At 48.6% G+C, this 20,732-nt stretch overlaps 1 protein-coding gene across 4 annotated transcripts in view; it reads right to left on the bottom strand.

The window, feature by feature from the left end:
- Positions 1-20,732, bottom strand: part of meis2a (Meis homeobox 2a) — a 76,771-nt gene that overhangs the window by 44,091 nt on the left and 11,948 nt on the right. For all 4 annotated transcript variants that reach the window (XM_086154975.1, XM_086154994.1, XM_086154984.1 and 1 more), the window contains exon 7: positions 19,873-19,987. In XM_086154975.1, the coding sequence (XP_086011101.1) occupies positions 19,873-19,987 (115 nt within the window). The remainder of the gene's footprint in view (positions 1-19,872; positions 19,988-20,732) is intronic.

Here is a 20,732-nt window from a genome sequence, read left to right as displayed (position 1 = left end):
GAGACGACAAAAAAGGACAAGGAGTCTCGACGTGCGGCACAGATTTGGACTCATGTCATTAATTCAATTACATTTGCATGCTTGACATAATATAGGGCATTTTTGATCTTTTGTAAAGAGCCAAAGGGGACACGCAGTGGTTATGCAGACATTTACAGGAGTACACAGATGTTGCACACACCCACACACACACGCCCACGCTCTCACGCACCCACACACACACACACACACACACACACACACACACACACACACACATACACACAAATCTCAGGGTGATAATGCAGGACCTACAGTTGAAACACATGCATATCAAAGTATGGATGCGATTTGATATGAATCTGTTGTTGCACTTGTACACACATAGTGGTCCACCTACCCCCCAGCCCACCCATACCCCCCAAGCTTCCCCCCCCCGCCCCGCCTCCCTCCTTCGGACTCCTTTCCCCTCGCAGCGACCCACCCCTCCCCGTTTCTGCCACAAGATTAGCATGACAGGCCGGCGGCAGCTTTGCCTGCATTAATGTCCGCTTGTGTTTGATTTTGGCAGGAAAACATGCACATATCCAGGCATGATTTCTCCTTTAAAATCGAAGTTTCCATCTTTGTGCCCTTTTCTTGTTCCTCCTTCCTGGCATTAATTGTGCATTAGCAAAAATGATTTACTTTTAACAGTCATAGTTATTTTTTCTTGCCCCCGGGCACAAATGCCTTGAAAGCCTTCCTTGAGGGCATCTAAATTATGTATCTGAAAAACTCCTCCACTAAGGCAGCGAAGGACCCTGATGTTCTCAAAATTCAGACTCACATGTCCTCCTGTTTTTGGGGAGGCATCAATCACAAGCACCTATACAAGCCCTAATCTCGCATAAATATTTGAACTAATAACATTAAAAAGGGGGAAAGAAAAAGGATCCGACTGATGGCATAATCAAATGCAAAATAAATGAAGAATACAAGGACAGCAGGGGCCCCAACTTCTAACCATTTCCCCCATTTTCTTTTTTTTTTCTCTCCCTTGTTTTTCCCTCTCTTTTTTTTCCCTCCCCGTCTATCTTTTCTGTCTGCGCAGTGTTTTCCTTCCACATCATTAGTGCGGAGCCACACGAAAGGGGAAAACAGAGAAGTGCCGACTTTGCAATCCCTGCTTAAAGAAGCAACGGCTCCGCTAAAGGACATATGGGAGCGGGGGTGCGGAGGGGGCGGAGGGGGGGGGGGGTTGGGACGCAGACGAGGGGTGTTGTAATTGTAGAATGGACATTCATTAGTGGCAAATGTCGTAAATCCCGGGCTAAGTATGAATCCTTGTCCGGGAAAGCCTAAAACAATAAACTCTGGCTGTGAGGGGCTTCCTGAGAAATGAGACCCAGACGGAAGTCAAGTCCAACTTTCTCAGCTTGCCTCCAAACTTCAACACCCACAACAAGAGAGCTGTGAATTTTAACCGGCCCGGCTTTGGGAGCTCCGCCGAATGATGCCGTCACGTACTTTGTTTGTTTGTTTGTTTGTTTGTTTGCCTCGCCGCTGCTGGTTTTGTGTTTTTTTTTTTTTTTTTTTTTTTTTTTTTTGAGCAAGTCTCCGAATTCCATCTCCTGCTGTGAGCAGCCCGGCTCATCCAATGGAACCACACAGTGGCCAAAAGGCTGACAGATTAATTTTATTGACGTTTCCATTTTCACTGCAATGTGATAGCCTCCCCCCTGGCCAGGCCAGAGCGACCCATGCGTATTTACAGAGTGACCTGTCACTTCATTACCCAGCATGCTCGCTGCCTCCTGCCATCGCCCGCAAGGGTGAAACCAGACTCCCAGGCTTTGAGCTCCTCTGTCCCTCACGTGAACACGGTTACTGTCCTCTCTGCACGCTGCGGGTTTCTCCCATTCATGCTTTCATTTTGTATACTCTGCTCATTTACATACATGTACAGCATGAGTATATATTACAAATGTGTGTGTGTTTTCATGTGCGTGTGAGACAGAAGGCGAAGAGGGGGGAAAAAAACAGAAAAACAAAGAAAGAATAGGGGGAACGTGAAGAAGTGAGAGGGAGAAAAGAGAAGGGGTAGAAAAAGAATAAAGAAGACCCAACTTGCACAGCCTCATTACATCTAAAGGAGAGCTGGTGCTTTGCATCCACCCCCACTCTTTTCTTATGAGTGAGAGAAGGAACGCTGCAGGGCAAATTGTCCCAAACACTAATGGCTTCTGACTGTTCCCTGGCAACTCTGCCATTCTAACCTGTGTGGATGTGCACTCTGTAAAAAAAAAAAAAAATGGGGAAAGAAAAAAAAAAGTCTAGGGCAGAGCAGGGGGAAGCGTCCCATCATCTGGCCATGTGACACAGATGGGGGTTGGCTATTAGGAGGCAGCCAAAAGGCCTAGGGGAGCTGAGGTGCTGGAGTGTAGCCCCAGGCACTTTTGGAAAAGCAGCACCCTTGGAGACGGAAAAAAGAAAGCCCCCCCCCTCCTCTCTCCCTCTCTCTTTCTGTCTTCCCCCAGTCTTGCCTCGTCTCGGTCCACCCCCCACCCCCTCACCCCCAAAACTCACTCTATCAGTATCTCGAGTAGCCGCGATGAACACCCCGCGTGTATTTCCCTACGCGGGCATTCAGCAGAGCCGCAATCAAGCGAGAACGGAGACAATGACCGAGCACCGGGCTGAAATAAACACACGAGCGAAAAAGCGAGTGAGTCCGAGGGCGCATTACGCTCATATATATTCTTCCTCTCATCACCGGTGGGTGCTTATTAAAAATGCATTCAGATATATCTCCCAGTGAGTAAATTGGTCTCGGGGTTGAGCTCATTAACGGGTCAGGAAAGGACTGTAAACACAACGAAACTCTGCTTGTCTTAACGTTGCCACGTCGCGGGTTGCTTTAGGATTTCCCCCCGCACCAAGAAATGCTTAAGAACAACACGTCCCGCTCTGTGTGATGAGAGTTAGCGGTGTTTAGGGTAGTCGCGACTCAAAGAGATTACGTGTCGTGTCTCGCAGATACTCCGCCGCACAGGGAAGCGCTTTACAGTACCACCTTGTGCTTTTCACCCGACGTCCCCCGCTGCTACGCACGCACAAAGAATTACCCTCCGGTCCATAGCTGGAAAAGCGATTCGACCCCATCCACGGTTATTTCTCACAACACAAGCGCAGCCATATCGGCCCTCGGAACTACGCCCGCATTTGTTTCAAGGTAATGAACCAAGTGTGTTGAGGCAGTGGCTTATGGAAGTTGCGCTCAAAGTGACTTATTACGACCCCCCCCCCCCCCCCGCCCGCGCCCACCACGCCCCTGTTCACCCTCCCCCCACGCCACTGTGTTAGTCCAAACCGGTCAAGCATGTTGACCCGGGCTCTGTCCGAACGAGGAGAGCAGTGAAAACCCGTGAGGAGAAGCAGAAGGAAAGCGGAGTAGATGGAGGAAAGACGCTGGGCGCTTTGTTGGATCGGGAACTCTTTTGGCATTATTAGCACGCCATAGTGACTGGGCCTACCAACCCTCCCTCCAACAACATCCTATTACACCACCTCTAGCCCCGCAGGCTCGGCCATAGAGAAGCAAGAGAAAAGAAGCGGGGGGATTTAGAGCCTCCCTTTCCCTCTCTTTCTCCTCAACATTTCAGCCAACATAAGTAGCATTTAGCACATTCAGTCCCCCAAATGGCTGCGAATGAGAGGAGCAGTGGGGGCTCCTCTTTTGTCCGTCTGGTTACCCCTTTTATTTACTCTGGATTTACGAAGGGGTCTTTGCCAGCACCGGGACCACATGCTCTTGATGCACACAGAATCTCTGTCTCACACACGCATACACAAACACATAGAGGCTCTTTTCACACAGGGGGGAACGGTCAGCCCGCCGCAGCTCAGTACTAACTGCGGATTACAGGTCTTCGGCCTAAAACCACATGCTAGCAATATGCCCGTCACCGAATTAACATACAGCGTAGACGAGCACTAGTAAGTAGACCATAATTCCTTTGATGATAAAACACACAGAGAGCATCCAGTTTCTATCAGCAAGAAACACATCATTGTGCCTGTGTGTTTTGGTGTGACCACACACCATATGGTTTACTGCGCTCATTCAGATCCATACAGTAGATGGGGGCTCTTAAACAGAACTGTTTTAGTGTTTCTGCACCGCTGCAGCCAGTGTTTTACACTGATTATTTCCTGATCTGTGCTTAAACAAGCAGCAGCCCCTTGCACTGGACCATAAAACAACAGCTTAGTAAACAGCAAGCATGCTGACAAATTGGTAGCGCTTGGGCCGGAGTCATTAACAGCCCTAAAACCTGTCAGAGCAATTACAACAAACTCTCTCCTTCGGCAAGGCTCCCTGCCAAACTCAGATGTCCCTCCTCCTCCTCCTCCTCTTCGCTGCCCAACACTCCACACGTCCAGAATTTGCTAAAAGTCCAACAGGAGGCTCTGACTTCTTCTTTTTCTGCTCCCCTCCGATGGTCGCAAGCCCGCCAAGATGTCGGGACGAACGCGGATGTATGTGCAACTCTGAGCGAACGGCTCCGTTTGCACGAGAACTAACGCGTGCTTGTCTTCCCCGAAAACACATCATTAAGTGTTCCCTTAAATGAAGTGGAATAAGAGCTTCTAATTAGATGGGTTTTACGTGTTGGGGGGAACCGGGGCAGTCAGGCAGCAAGAAAGGCTGGGAGGGAAGGAGGATGGGGCGGAGGGTTGGGGGAGCGGGGGTGCAGTTGCTCAACAACTCCTGCACCTCCTCTCCTCCCTCCCTTCTCCGCCCCTTCTCTAAGCCCCCTAACCCTGCCATCAGGCAGATATCTCTCTGTCATCCCTGGAATGCTGGAGATAAGTATCGCCTCTCCACCAATACAAGGCCTCTTGCCTCTCACAGGCCCAGTGTTGACCCCACTATGCACATCCCTACCAAAGAGGGGGGGCGGGGGGATCCGGAGCGGAAGGAGAAAAGAGAAAGCGATGGTGGGGGGTGAAGTTCTAGGGTCGGACGTAAAGTTGTTTTAAAGAGGTCGCTGGGTTATTTTACCATTTAACTTGCACAGAGATACTCAGAGGGCAGGAGGCGGCTTCACAGTGACCGTGGGGAATTGAGATTTGGGGACTGCTAAGTCGACCGCTCGTACTTCGTGATCTCTCAGACCGACCACGTATGTGCGCGCATGCCGACGGGTACCCTCCACGTGCACACGTGTAAAGGGTCGCACCTCCATTCATGAGACCGAGGCTCCATTTTAGAGGAAAAACAATCCCCAAATAACGAGTCGTGATAAAGATGTATAAGAGAAAGGAGGCAGGCTCTCGCAGGTGTCAGGACCCAATTTGCATGAATGGCAAAGGGCTAAATTGCAGGGGATGGGGGAGGAACCCTCCACCCGCTCACCCCGCTCCTTTTTTTTGGGGGGGGGGGGACCTAAAAGGGAGTCGCGATGCCCATGACTGCCCCTTGCTCAGCAGACAAGGATCAGTGGCTAATGAAGGGCTTTGGGTGCCCACCAGACATTTCACACACAGCCTCCCTGACAACTCCACCCCGCTCCCCTGGTGCTCTCCGACTCAGAAGAGAAACCGCCACTTACTTCGCTTCCGCTCCAAGTACGCTGACGGTCACCCGACTTCCGGGTAATCGGGGGTCAGTCCCTTACTTTCGCGTCGTTGTTCCTTGCCAAATAGGGAACAAGTCTTGCTTTTCGGGATGACACTGTCATATTGGCACAGCGCTGGCTACAATTCATAATTTTTACAATGGAAAAGCGAGGCGGGGCGCCCGTGGAGGAGCATACTTAAATCCTAAGGTTTGACGCCGCATTAAATATTAAAGAGCAGGTATTTCCTCAAAGCAAATGAGGCTAAGTTCAACTGAAACAAGCACCATCATTAGTAAAACATGCTGCTTCCACACATTTCACTCCTACTCGTTCTAAATATGTACAAGTTTCCCCATTTTGTAACGATAATGTAACAAAATGAGAGAGGGGCTGGGGTTGGGGGGGGCGGGGAATAGGGATCAAACAACACAAAAGAAAACAAAAAAGATGGGAGAGCGCGTGAGGCTCATCCTCTGGATCAATTTGCCGGCGAAGAAATGGCTTTATAATCCCCGCTAGGAACTATTGTATATCAAAGTGGTCGACCTAAACAAAGCGGAGAAAGCCAAGCAGGTTGCCAGAGTGCGGTTTAGTGATTCGGGGGAGCGTACGTTGTTGGAGGCTATGTATAATAACAGCATCGATGGAGATTCTCTACCCTCAATTACGATCTTAAGCCAAACAAACAAACAGGCTGTGTTTACGCTGACGGAAAGGGGGGACGAGTCGGGTCTGCGGCGGAGCAGACGTCCCATCTGCACCTGGAGGACGGTGGCATCACCGTGTAGTTTGGCAGAGATCGGGGTCTCCACAGAATGGGGTGGGGTGGGGGGGCGTAAATGGATTAAAAGGTTTATAAATCAACAAGTCAACCATCAGATTGTAGCCCCTGCTCTGCAGCTCTCTCATCAACCAAATGCCATGAAGTTTTTTTTTCTCTCCTCCCTCTCTCTCTTTTTTTTTTTTTCACGCAAATGTCCCGGAGGCAGGGAACAAAGCGAGCAGAACTGATTACTGCGCTGTTGCCCTGCTCCGCCAGTCTAAACTCTGTTTGGCTTCCTAATGAGCTCACTAAAAACCCAATTCATCACCCATAACCCCCTTCTCAACCTGCCTTGGAATCCCCCCATTATGGCAAGTCAAGGACAGTCCATTTACAGGCTTTGGGCTGAGGTCAAGGGCTACGAGGGGTTGACGGTGGCGGTCAAAGGAAATACACAACCGCTGTATCTAAGTGTCCGCGGTGCACCACTCATATCCTTCCGAGGGGCCAATTACACTCAAACCCTTTTGCTTCTTAGCGCTTGGCTTGTTATTTTCACTCTATATACCAACCTCCCCTGTCCCTGACACCCCCCTCTTTCGCTACACCGGCGGCGTCCCGGCCCGAGCAGAGGAATGTCCGGCTTGATGGCTGCAGCAGCGAGAATGTCCCGTTCCAGTCAGCCCGCGCACCAGAGATTTCAACTTTAATACCCCTTCGTCCCATCCCTGCAAAAGACAGGAATTCGGTGGGAGGGGAATGTGGTGAGATGAGGGGAGGGGGGGTGAGAGAGTGGAAGTCCTGAGTGTAAGGTGCGGCAAAGTCGAAGGGAAAAGTGCAACTTCCGAAAATTTCAGAGAGGTAAGTACTATCTAGGATGAAAACGGGGGATATCTCAAAGAGGCATAGGATAAGAGGAGGGTGCTGGTTAGAAGGGAGGGGCAGAAATGGAGGAGAGGTGGAGGAGGAGGACAGAGGAGAGCCGCTGTAAACTCCCACAGTTCCTCATTACATGGACTCGAAATGATCCTCCTGACACCTGAGCTGTAACCAAAAGATTACAGAATTGATGAATCCTTGGTTTAAAATGCAGCTGTTTTATTCTGCTTTAGTAATTAATTCTTTTTCCGATAGCGTATTGATTAAGTGTAGCCCCTGATAAAGTTCAAACTGAGAGAGATTCCTCCGGGGGCTTCGGCTCGGCCCGCTCCGGAGAGTCAATGAAAACTTCCTCCCTCCGCCTGCATCTCTCACTGTCAGTGCAGTTTACCCTCATAAATTAGTCAGATCTGGAAGGAGCGGGGATCTCACCCAGTTCATACTTTGTCTGCTCTCATGCCGACATTCTCCTCCTTATTTTCATGCCATCATACGAACATGAATGCGGATTCCCATATTGACAAGTCCACAGTTCACCCAAACATCAAGAGGATTTCTCACACATTCTGATGCCCCCCCCCCCCCCCCTTCACTGTCATCACACACACCGAACGGGAGAGTATTCTTTCACAAAACCAACCCTTTCACCCTTTCATTCTTTTTATCTGCTGTGTTTTGCCCTTAACAGCCGGGAATCGGGGGTCTGATCAACAGAGTGTAGCGCAAGCCCCCCCACCCCCACCTCCAACCCCTTCCCCAGGGAGTCAACTAGTAGAGAAATCAGATACAGCTTTACAAGAGCGGCAGACGTTCATGTCTTGTCAAGACCCCTTGCCTACTGGCGCCTTTACGAGTCAATAAGCGGGACTCGGCGTCCTCCGCCAAACACACTCCTATCACACAGATGTGTGTATGCTCATGGACTCAACATTAGCATAGAATATGGGGCGCCCCTGCAATCGGATGCTTCCCAGTTCTTCCCGTCGGCAAGTGTCCTCGGGCAGGAGACTGAACCCCCCGATGGCCCGGTCTGCCGCCATTGGCGTGTTGAGTAAGTGGAGAGCATTTATTTAAAAAAAAAAAAAGCATATATATATGTATATAAATATATATATCTATCATCTGCATCTGTCTCATTCGATCGCGCAACGTCTGACCCATGACGAGCTGTTTTTATTTTCACTGTCGAAAAGTTCAAAAGTGCGTTTGAGAGCAAGGGCCACGTTGAGAAAGAAGAGCAAAAGTGCTAATTCCTCAATACGAGGATAAGTGCGCGTTTCAGTTTTTCTGTGCGACAACACACGTCTGCAGGACTCAATGACAAATCAAAGATGGTGGTACAATTTGCAGCAGTCAATTTCCTCTGATTAAAAGAGTTTCTGCGTGGAGAGGGGCGATTTTGACGAAGCTCCTATTGACTGTCCGCGCTACCCTTTCAGGTAAATCCGGCGAGTCATTTCATTAAGGCCCAATTCCATGGACACCGGACTTTAGGGGCTTTCACAGCTGTTTGTCGGCAGGAATGAAGCCGTGAGAAAGGAGCCCATTACTGCTGTGAAAAATACAAATTGCAAAGCCTCGGTTCAGATCGCTCTTCCACTCTGCCTGACTGACCCACCAAAGTTCACATTTCATCACTTCCCTGGATCTCACCTCCTGATTAGCCCCATGAAAATGGAAAGCGAGAACGAAAGTTAGATTGGAGACTAAACTCGTGAATTAAACTCATGCGGATACATGTTTGCCGCAAACAATGGAACATCATACCGTATAGAAATGTTGATACCTTTTTTTTTTTTGATACCTGAGTTGGAGGAAGAAAAAAACTACCTATATGAGTCATAGCAGGGGACCTCTTTAGGGGCCTGCCTTAGATTAGTTCAATCAACATTCATTCATTCATTTGTTATCTATACAGTTTATCCTGCACTGAGGAAGCTGGAGCCTATCATTCACCAGTCATTCACACGTCCTGTAGAGATAAATGATCGTTCACTCGCTCCTTCACATGTGATACAGAGGCAAACAACCATTCGCCCTCTCATTCTCACACCTAGGCAATTCAGGGTCTCCAATGACCCTCCGGCATGTTTTTTGACTGGGGTAGGAACCTGGAGGACCCAGAGGAGCCTCATTCAGACAAACAGAGAAAATGGGGGGCTCCACACAGAAAGGCGGAATGGAACTGCGGACCTTCTCGCGCCACCCAGTTCAATCATTATCGTCTTGGAGTAAAAAGATATATTAGCGTGATCGTCACATCTACGTATGTACTGAACCAAGTCAGCTTGGATGAGCCGTTCTGCGACAGGGTTGCCGGGGTTTAGTCGTGCCCCTAAACACTCCGCCCTCGTAAGTTGATATGCAACATTTAAGTTCCAGAATGGAGACCAAAAAAAATAAAAAGGCCTCTCTCTGATGTTTTTAATTAGCAGTATTCTACAGTCTCCTCAGCTTTTTGAAGCCCTCCATCTCCTTTTGTTTCACCCCTTTTTTTTTTTTTTTTTGCACGGCCCTCTTTATTGACTTTCCAATTTTCCCCCTCGCATCCACCCCCTTCGCTAACACTCGCACCGTTGCTTCTGCGGCAGGGCCCGGCCCAACAATACCCCCAAGCTCACGTTCAGACGCTGGCTGGGGAGCCCTGATAGCGAGGCCCGGCCCTACAGCTCCCACCATCCCAGCGCCGACTTCCCATGAGACCAAAATCAAAGAGAGGCCCTTAAAATATAACCATGGGTATAATGAGGGTGCTCTAAAGAACAATAAGCGTCTATGCCAAAGGAGAACAGGAGTACAAAAGAAAAGAGAGAGAAAACTATCGGAATGTCAGCGTGAAAGTGTTCTCCGGGACTAAACGACAGAGGGCGGATGGGAAAAAAAGCTACTGTTCCATGGGGGAAAGGGCAAAAGGGCCGCAGCCGGCGGTGATGGTCGTCGGGGCCACGCATACATCCGACCACGTATCCGATCTCAAAACAACAAGGGGGGGTGCCGCATGCCTCTGGAGCCAGAGGGAGCCTGCACAACAATAGGCATGGATGGGCACCTCCACAATGGCAGGTGCTTTGAATAGCAGCGGAGATCCTCTGCGCTGTGGCTCGGAGGGGCTCGGGCTTTGGCTTGTGTAAACCTTCAGTTTTTAAAAACATGTTCCTTTGGACTCGGAAGGGATGGAAGTGATCTTATGGGGGGGGGGTGAGGCGGAGCGTCAAGCAATTAGCACTGCTTCCACAATATGAGTGGTTCTACGCTTCTACGCATTTCCATCAATTTCTCTCCATCTATCTATCTCCCTGTGATTTTGGATCATCCCTTTTCCGCCTCACAACAATCCCTTTCTCTTCTCACTAAAAGACATTTCATGTTATTGTCTCTTTCTCTTTCAATGAAGTCTTTGTTGTGTTGCTTTTTTTTTTGAGTGGTTGTGTATGTTCTGCCGCCGCTGCCGGGCTGTCCTGTAGGCCGTGGTGCAGCGGCGGAGGCAGTTTTTTCCCCCACCTTAAGAGCATTCTTTCCGGGGTCACAAGGTCAGGCTTCACAGATGTCTCCTGCAGACACTCAGTTGTCTAAACACTGCATCCCTGGGAGTAAGCATTCATACTAAACAATGCAGCCCCCCGTCCCTCCTCACTCTGGAAAATGTTAAATGTTTTGTTTTCCTTTTTGTTCCCCCCCTTTTCCATCTCTCTTTCTCATTGTTTTATTTTGTGAATTAACCTATAGATGGAGAGCAATTCTTTCCAAGGTGGAGGTTTTGTGCTCAGATAATAAAAGAAAGCAATGGTTATCACAAGATAGCGCCGTTTTCTGGCTGCTTTCATTCTTTTAAACACTCCCCGTCTCCCTACGTTTCCTCCAATTGTTCGAACGGGGCCTTAGTCATCCTTGCCTGATGGCAAAGTTGGGAAAGATGCTTTTAAAGGTCTTTTTTCTTCTCTCAGTGTGTGTGTGTGTGTGTGTGTGTGGGGGGGGGGGGGGGGGGGGGGTTGCCAGGAGAGAAAAATGAAAACATGTAGTAACTGTCCTGAAACCCACACTGGGCTAGCAGATATAAGAAACCCATAAGTAAGCAGGGCAGGCGCCAAACAAAGAGAGAGGCCTTAAATGAACAGAAGAACAATATTTGGGCTTGGAAGGTTCTTTGTACCCTCCATGTTGAAAAAAAAAAAAAAAAAAAAAGAAGGCGAGAATCCGAGAGAATCCTAGGGGCTAAAACGGCTTTCATTAAAGAGAAATCGGCTTCTGCGTTTTTAGGGGGTGGAGCGTGACACTGGTGAAAGAGAGGTGATTGCGGCATTTAACATGCGGGTTCTGCCTCGGAACACGGAAAAGTGTGTAATTGGAACAGCATTTTGAAAATCCGGGGCGCCGCGCGATCCTTGAATATCTCGCTCCTTTTCATCTCGCCTCTCCTCGTTCGCTGCTTTTTTTATTTTTTTCCCTCTCCCTTCATTTGCCATGTTGTTCTCGCTTCCCCCTCCAAACATCTCCTCTGTGCTCGGCAAATTGATAACCCTTTAAATGAATTATGGTAAACGCATAATGAAGGTTTTCTCTCGGTTTCAGCCCTGCAGCCAGCCAGAATGGAGCATCTCGTTCGGCATGTTTGATTCATTTTGTTGCGCATTTAGCCCCTGTGTTCCTTCCGAGTGTTCACTGCTTGGGGCATGTAAATAAGAAATTATCCTTGCTGACTAACACGGCTAATACCTCCTCTGGGGTGATCAAAAATTATTAGATGCTCGCTTCCAATAAACATTACGGCGCTACCCGCTGTCAGACTGCTCACCTCTGCTGGCGCCCCGATATCCATAAAAAATGGCTGAACAAAAAAAGATCAGGTGCGGAAAAAGCGCAGCGGCTACACGGAAACCCAGAGACAGCGGGGCTGCTATTATGACTCAAAAAAACAGCCCTTGCCTTTATGAGTCATTAAAGCATGTGCCGGAGTGGGAATCAGACTAGAAAATAAGCTTATCTTGCATAATGCCTTCCGAAGCTTTGCATAAACGTGAAAGATGCGCGCGTGAAAATCGGCGGCAGAGCAGAGCGGGGCGAACTCGGCTCCCAACACACCCCCTTTATCATCCTCCTACTCTCTTGGACGGCGCCGGCGTGGTTAAAGCACTACCTGTAGGGTACAGCTGCCGCGCCGCGTTCCAAATATGCCTCGGCGTGTAAACCCTCATGTTGTCTACGCGAGAGTTAACCGCGCGGCGAGCGAACGAGCTAAAGCCGGCCTCGCTAAGCCACTCGAATCGCCCGCGTGCTGTCTTTTGGGAAGGGCAAACACTGTGATGTGGGGTTTGGACATTAGTGGTAGAAGAGCGGGCGAGGGCGGGGGTGGCGGTGGAAGAGATTAAAGAGCCGAGGGAGGCAGAAGAAAGGAAAGAAAGTAAAAGAGCACAGGGGCCATTGGTCAAACACAAAGAGGGAGAGAGGGAAAGGACATTTGAAGTCGGGGTTAAACTCCACATAAGCACACCTTAAACGGGGTGTGTGTAAGCTGGCAGTCTGGGTTTTTGGAGTTTCCCTGCAGGTGTGCCTTTGACAGACTTGGCCCCCGTAACCTCTCTCTGATCTCGAATGGGGCCCTGGGTCGGACACAGAAGAAACCAGTGGCATCTTGCTCCCTCTGCCTCCCATTCTCTGTCTATTAGATTCACACACGCATGCTTACACTCTCTGTAAACACACACACGCACACACACATACACACTGCCAGACAAGGGGAAAACAAATCTGGTGAGGACTAGAGCAATTGGATTATCACCTCTTAAGGGTGACTTCTTGGCTGACCCCCTTCAGGCTAGCCTGCTGAAACAAAACAGAAAATTTCCTGGGAAAACAATTTCCCTTTAAAGAACTGAAGCACTGTCATCCTTGCGAAAATACAGAGGCAGCGGCATTAATGGACGCGGAGATCGCCCTTAGGGGCCTGCGCTCAAATCCCTTTTAGCCATATTACATCAGACCCCTGTGCACTCCTCATCATCACCACATGCACTTGAGTAATCAGCAAAGGAACACGAGTGTGTAAGCCCACTGTATAATGAACTGATACAACAGCGCTGCTCTCCGTCTTTGTTTTTAGCCAAGCCTCGAGGTACGAGAGAAAACGTCGCCCTCCTCCTTTTTTTTTTTCTTTTTTTTGCTTGCTGTTAGTCAATTGTGATTACCCCACAACAGTCTTTTCTCTCTCTCTCTTTCTCTCTGTTTTTTTTTTTTTTTAATTCAGTCAACTGACTCCAAGATAAGCTGGTCTTCATCTACTTCTCAAAGAAAGAAAAGAAAAAAAAAAACTCCCTCCAGCTTTCCCCCTAATGGTGCAAAACAGACATTCTCCTCAGCTGCTGTCAGAATAATCTGGGTAATTTTTTCCCTATGTTCTCCAAACATTAGTTTGCACATTAGGCCGGCCCAGTAAATGCGCCTTTCCCGCTGCGTAGGAACCGGTGCCTGGCCAAGCCGGGCCAGGCCGGGTTAGGCCAGGTCGCGCCGGGGGGCCTGTTCGTGATTACGGACCGGAGGGACCCGAGCCCCGGTCGGGGCCGAGGCGGAGGGGAGAGGGAGCGAGGGAGATTAAAGGGAAGACGGCGAAAGGAAGAGAAGAAAAATCCCAGCTCTGGTGCGGATGGAAGGTGGTGACGTTGCGGCTAGTCGACTATGTTACTGGAAACGGAGTCGGTTACTGTACTTGCAATTTTCTTCCTTTTACAGTTCCTTTTCTTTTTCCCCCTACAATGATGTATAGACTCGAAGAACATAACACAGGGTCAGGAGAAAGATAGAGGTAGAAAAAAACGAGAGAGAGGGAGAGAGAGAGAGCGAGCGGAAGGGAGGAAGGAAGGAGGGAGCTGAGGGAGCTGATCATTCTCTTTAATCACATTTTGGACGAGGGCCAGGTAGTCTGCGGTACTGAGAGCAAGACGGAGAGGGCTGAGCGAGGAGAGGAGCGGGACGGAGAAGGAGCCAGGGAAGAATAAATGGAAAGGGAGAGCGGGACAGGGACGGGGACGGGACTCGCGGAATGAAGACGACCCTGGTGGAAACCGGCCGGGCGATGCAAGCCAGAGCTTTGCGTGCGCGTGAGAGCATGCGGGGAAGAGCGACAGGCGTTCCCGTAAAGGCCGGCGAATGCTGAATCCAGCAAGAATCTGGTGTTAGAGCAGAGCCGGAGAGGAGAGGGAGAGATCCATTTTAAAACTATGTGCATTAACTATACTTTTCCCCATAGATTAAGCACTCCGCATGAATAATTTAGCCTCTCTTATGCTAATGGGATCATGAAAGTATCCCCTCCGTGCCGTGTTTTCTCCCCCTCCGCAGAAACTCTTCTCGGCTTTCAACAATAACCCTGCCCCTTCCCAACAAGCCATCTCACACACACACACACACACACACACACACACACACACACACGCAGTGTTTTCACAACACTAACACGGGCCTGACAGGTAGCGACACGGCTAAAATGCGCTTATGGCACAACCTCAACAAACAGGTTTAGCTTTTTGATTCCCTTCCACTCGATTTGGAGTTCATTCAGCCGTTAGCCGTCAAAACTCAACTTTAAATACTGTTTGCAACGTCGCTGTTGTCGTTGGTTTAGGAACTGACCGCCAGAGGAAACTCCTCTAGCACTTCACTGTGGTTTTTCTTTCTTTTTTTCCTGGTTTGGGGTGCACATATCATGTGTTTTTTTTATGCTTTTCCTGCGCTGTCACACACTAAAATATATTCACCACACACACACACACACAAACACGCGCACGCACACACACACACACACACACACACACAGCCTTGTTGCTTCGGCATTGTATGGCAGCGAGGTGGGTACGCTGCGTAAAAAATTATCAGCGCTCCAACAGCTGGGAGTGAGGGCCATGAAACAGCAGGGCTTGGGTCTGCTTTATTGTTTATCTGTTGTTTATGGGCCAGTGTTCAGCTTTAATTACTACAGTAAATTAAACTCTAACAGGCACTTAGAGGGGGAAGCGGCTAACACACACACACACACACACACACACACACACACACACGCGCGCGCACACACACATGCTGGTTATTCTATACAGACATCTAGCCGATCACTCCAGAGCTGGAGCACGGGCTACTTAAATGCAACAAGACTTCCATCTTGCGTCTAGCGGCGCGGAAAACATTTCCGGCGTCCATCTTTCCTCCAGGCCTCGTCTCCTGGGCCGTCCCCAGCCGCCCCCGAAAGGTCTGGAGAACGATCGGGTTTAACGGGGCCTTGTGCACGGGGGAGTCGTGTCCCCGCCAAGAGTGACCCCGCTCTTGTAAGCGCAACCACAAAGACCTTACTGAGTGGGGCCCCTCACCAGGGCCAAGAGAGCACACCGCACACCCCGTGCATTCTCTCTCTCACCCACACACACACACAAATGCACCACAACACCATCAAGCGCGGCATGCTCCCTCAGAGCTGCACTCTCTCTGCTCTCCTCCCTCTCCATCTCCGCTTCTCCCGGTCTCTCTGGGGAGTCTGTCTATCCACATAGCGTGGGGATTGTTCAATTGCTGAGAAAATGTACAAAATGCTCTCTCTCCTCTCTTCTGTTGAGCCTTTTCCGTCTACAGTAGAATCGGGGAATTGTACAGAAAGCCCCTTTACTCACCACTCAAGATGTCAACGTGGATTTGGTCTTCATGCATAGCTAATAATTACAAGTGTGGACTGGAGCTGAGGCATGCACGCACACACACACACACATGCGCACACACTCACACACACAAATACACAGAGCGAGAGGGGGGAAAACGCTACCTACCGTGCAGAATGAGTGTTTGGGATTTACAGTTCATGACTGACTGCATGAGATTCTACCGTGTTTGTTGGAGGCAAAGGCTATTTCATCACACTGCTCCATCACACACTCCGGATGGTTAACATATTATACACACCTGCTTGGAAGCGAGTGCTATCTTAAGGCACGCACATTCATCAAGTTTAACTCCCTGCAACTGATGTCTCTGATGTTGCAAGATAAGCTTGGGAGAGTTCCCAAAAGACTGTTAATCAAAATGATGTGTGAGCGGAGCCGGTGAAGTTATTGTGCGTTACCTTTTGAACTGTCTCGCCTTAACCCCTCATATTTGTTTATCTGTGCAGAACATAGGGAGTGACTCTCTCAGAGCCAGTAAGAGAGAGTGCAGAATTTGCCCCGAGGATGATAATAAATATTTTCTTTTTTTCCCCTTATTTTTCTTTTTTTTTTTTTTGGGAGGGAAATTCTGAGAAAAAATGAAAAACACATCTATTAAGAGCGTGGGTGGGAGGGGATGTCAGATCCGAGTATCATATTGAAAAACTCATATGTAATTGAACCTTAACTCGCTAGACTGAGTGCTCTGGGCGTGCTTCGCCTTGGTTTCCTTTTTTTGTTTGTTTGTTTGTTTTTTTTTTACAATTAATTAGTCCGCAAGAGGGAAATACATGCTGCCCTTTTTAAATGAATTTGTTAGTGCGTGTCCAGAGTGAACCCCCGAGGTTCGGAGCAAATGGGCAACGAAAATGCGCATGGGGAGTTTTGTTCAGGAAAAGAATCGTGAGCAAAATAGCTAAAAAATAGCTAAAACTCTAACTTCGATAGAGATTACAAAATCATCTGATGAATAAAAGACGTTCACAAGCACACAGTGCGCAAGTTCATATTGTCCACAAGCTATTCATGTTTTGATAGGGGTGGTGGCTTTGGAGTGGGGAGACACTGCTTGTGTGCAGCAGGTATGTAGAAAAATTATATCTGTCCCACCGCCGAGGTTGCATTTTGTGCCATTAATTTGATTTGATTAGAAAGTATTAAATAAATACATAAATAATACATATATTCAGATGAATCAAATACATAAAAATTAAATAATGACATCATAAAATGAGAAAATGATAAGACAAATACAAAACAAAAAAAGAATAAAATAAGGTTAAAACATAAAATGAAATAATGAAAAAAAAAAAAAAGAGTAAATATATGACCTTCAGCTCATGACATTCTTGAAAGAAAGAGTCAAGCTCATATGTTTTGGCCACAAAAATCAAAGCGATTTCTTAAACACCGTAAGGCCATTTTTAAGCGTTTTTTTTTTTTTTTTTTTTTTTTTTCCGGGGTGACGTCAACGCACGCTTCCTCACTGTATTCTCTTGTACATCGTGTTACATCAGCGATGCCTCCCACGCCTCCACATGCAAACAACATATCTTTTAGCAAAGGAGCTAGAAACGGGGAGGATGATGTTTTTTTTTCCCTTGGCAGCTAAAACCAAAAAAAGTACAGCGAATCTCCTCCATCCTCTCTCCTTCCTCCGCTCTCACTTCCTCCCATCTATTCTGTCTTCCACAACTGATCCACATCGTCACCCCTTTTAACAGGGGCCAAGCTGTTAAAGACCCCATTACTGAAGTGAAGCACACATTTCACATTTTCTCTGTGGACCTGAGAGTGTGGACTACAAATTTTATGTGGAAATGTATTGAGATAGGAGGCGAGTTCATGCGTGGAGTGGAGCCGAGTGAGGGAGACGAGGGAAAAGGTGGAGAGGTTGGGCTCAGTCGGAATGGAAGGGCCAGAGTCGGGAGTCAGCAAGCGCTTCAAGCGTTAACGTAATTGCAAGAATGTGAAAAATGAGGCGGCGGGGCTCCCGAGCGGAGCGAAAGGTCAGAGCATGCCTCACACAAAACAACTGGCTGGAGGACGGCCTCATTAGACCATTAAATCAGCTGCCCTCACTCTTTCTCATTTGCTTTTCTCTCTCGCCTCTCCTACTTTCTCACCTTTTCTACTCTCACGCTAACACACAACAACTACACCTCCTCCGCGCGTTTCTCTATTTCGTGCGACTTCCTCTCGTTCGGCGCGTCGGTCCGCCTCGGCCCTGCTCAGGCCCCGGTTTGGTCCGAGTCTATCTTGGCCCCGGCGCGCGGTGCCGTACCGTAACTGTCTTTGGCTGCTATTGATCTGCTGTTACTGGATACGGTGGGAATAGAAGTCGATAAGTGCTCTGTGGATTACAGGTCACTTGTACTTATGTGTAGAAGATAATCAATAAGCGGCACATTTCTCCCCCCACAGCGCCTGGACTCATCTCTTGTCTACATCTCCCTTTGCTGAAAGAAACGAAACACTTGCGTGTTTTCTGACCTGCTGTCATTCCAGACTGACATCAAACTTGCGCCTGTTAAGGATGAGACACTCGTTCACTCTAATTACCCATCATTTAATAAGACTGCCTGGTATTTGGATTCTGCCACCTCTAGAGCGTCTAGCTCTAAAAAAAAAAAAAAAGCTATGGCGCGATTGCTCTATATGTGATCTGCGCACCCTGACCTCCCTGTCTGAGGTCATAGCATGTTTTCAAATTATACCTCTGCTTCTGTGTACCTGTTGCTGATGAAGGCTTCGCTGCCTCCTCCCCCAGCCTGCACCGACGCAGCTGCAGACTCAGGAAGCCGCAGAAGCCGACTACAGCCCTGAGCGTGTGGTCAGTAATGGTTTAGACGCTGCTGTTTGTTGTTCTGTCTGAAGAGGAGATTATTTAAAAAGCCCCACCACAGAGCGCGGGGCTGTCAATATATTTGATCAATTATTGGTAAAACGATAGCCTTGAACCAACACGACCAGCAGCTCCATCCAGTGAGCCAGCTCCCGTAAGTGTGTATCCAAATGTGCTTGTGTCTGCGGACGGCGTGATGAAATTTCATGCAAAACCTTGGACACAGCCAGAGGGCACGCACTGATACAGAAACAGACCGAATATTACGCGCGCACACGCGCGCGCACACACGCAAACACACTATCTCTGTCTCTCCCTATCCACTGGCAGTGGAAGGAGATCTCGGTGCATTCAAAACAAGGGGCGGGGGGGCAGGACTGGAAAGACCAGGAGCTTTTCATCTGTTTTCATCTGCCGCTGAGTTTAGACAGCAGTTGCATTTTGTAAACAGTTTTGCCCTCGCAATATGTTGGAATTGGGCCTGGACCGAAATGTTCCTACTAATAGCGCATGTTTTTGATCATTTGCATGTCAAAATTGTTACGGACCGTGACAAAAATACAAGGCGGGTAGCTGTGACTTGTACACACTATCTGTAATACATTAAAATACATTTGTTTTGAAATGCATTATTGCAGTTTGGCAGGTCGCGTACTGGATAACACTGAGGCATAATTAGGGACTGTTGTGCGAGTGAAGTTAATATGGTTTAAAGGCAAACGAGAACTGGCAGGAATAGACTATTAATCACCAGCTTTTTTTGTTCAGGCTCTTTAAATAGCAACATTTTGGAAAGCCCTTTCCTGGGTTTGGCGTGGAAGCAGGGGGGATGTCGCTCGTATCCGCACCTGACTGTAAAGGATAAGCATGTTGAATTTTCAAGTGTGACTGCATGTTCATATGGACACCGCTCAAAAAAAAAAAAAAAGTGGATAATCCATTAAGACGAATAGAAACTCCCAGGATGGCGAGAAGCAGCACTTTTTCACAGCAGACGTGGTTCGAGTGAGCGGTTGGCAACGACAATGACTAATAAGGTATCGGGGAATGTTCCGGTTCATGCAGGAGCACACATGCGCTTGCTTACGTCTGCAGGTTTGCGTTGCGACCCTGCGCCCAGCTCACCTTGTTCGCTGCTGTTGTCGCCACTCTGCGAAGCGTGTCCCCCGCTGGAGGGCCCCGGCGTGCCGGCCGAGTGCGTGGAGGTGGCGTCGTCGTGGTCTCTCCAGGACGCCGGGTTCTGAAGGTTTTTTTAGGGAGGGGAGGAAAAGCGAGCGTGGGTTCCATCCGTCCATCCGTGCATCCGTCCACATTCACCGCCACCATCCAAACCACAAGCCAGGAGCGGGAGAGAGCAGGCAGCAGGGGGAGAGGGGGCAAAAAAGAGAGGAAGACCAGATGAGTATGCTGGAAATGTGAGAGTGACATCTGTAAGAGTCCTTGGCCGAGGGCCCCGCAGTCTATTCCCGCCTCTAGCAGACACTCAATGATGCCACTATAATCGGAGATAAAGGGAAAGAAACAAATGCACTAAAGCAGATGGCAATAAGTCAGAATACTGTAATCACAGGGTTTCATTCAAGTAAAAATACAGCGGCGTCAACGCGCCATTTGATTTTCGGCCTTGCAAGGGAACCCACTTGCAAGTGATTGTCTAAACATGCGTCGAAGGTCATTTCCAACGCGATTTCCACGTCGGGAGAGAGGGAGAAATATAGAGGTAAAAGGTCCAAACACGCCGCAGCCGTCATTAATCATTACCGCTGTCAGAAATGAAAATAAGATATGACAGTGATTCTCCTGCTAATCTGCCAAAAATGTGAACACGCCCACGCTAACATATACACACGCCCACAGAGGCTGTTGAAAGTACACTTAGACACACATGTTAATGACATAATAGAGATTTAAATACGAATATTCACGCACGGCCGCGCTCCTTTTCTTACGCGTACAAAGACGTGATCAGAGAGCGTTTCGCTGAA

The sequence above is a fragment of the Fistularia commersonii genome, chromosome 1 (genome assembly GCF_037954325.1).
Source record: "Fistularia commersonii isolate RoL2024-O1a breed Wild chromosome 1, RoL_Fcom_v1.0, whole genome shotgun sequence".
Lineage (NCBI taxonomy): Eukaryota > Metazoa > Chordata > Actinopteri > Syngnathiformes > Fistulariidae > Fistularia > Fistularia commersonii.
Note: the sequence above shows the minus strand (reverse complement) of the source record. Positions and strands in the feature narration are given on the sequence as shown.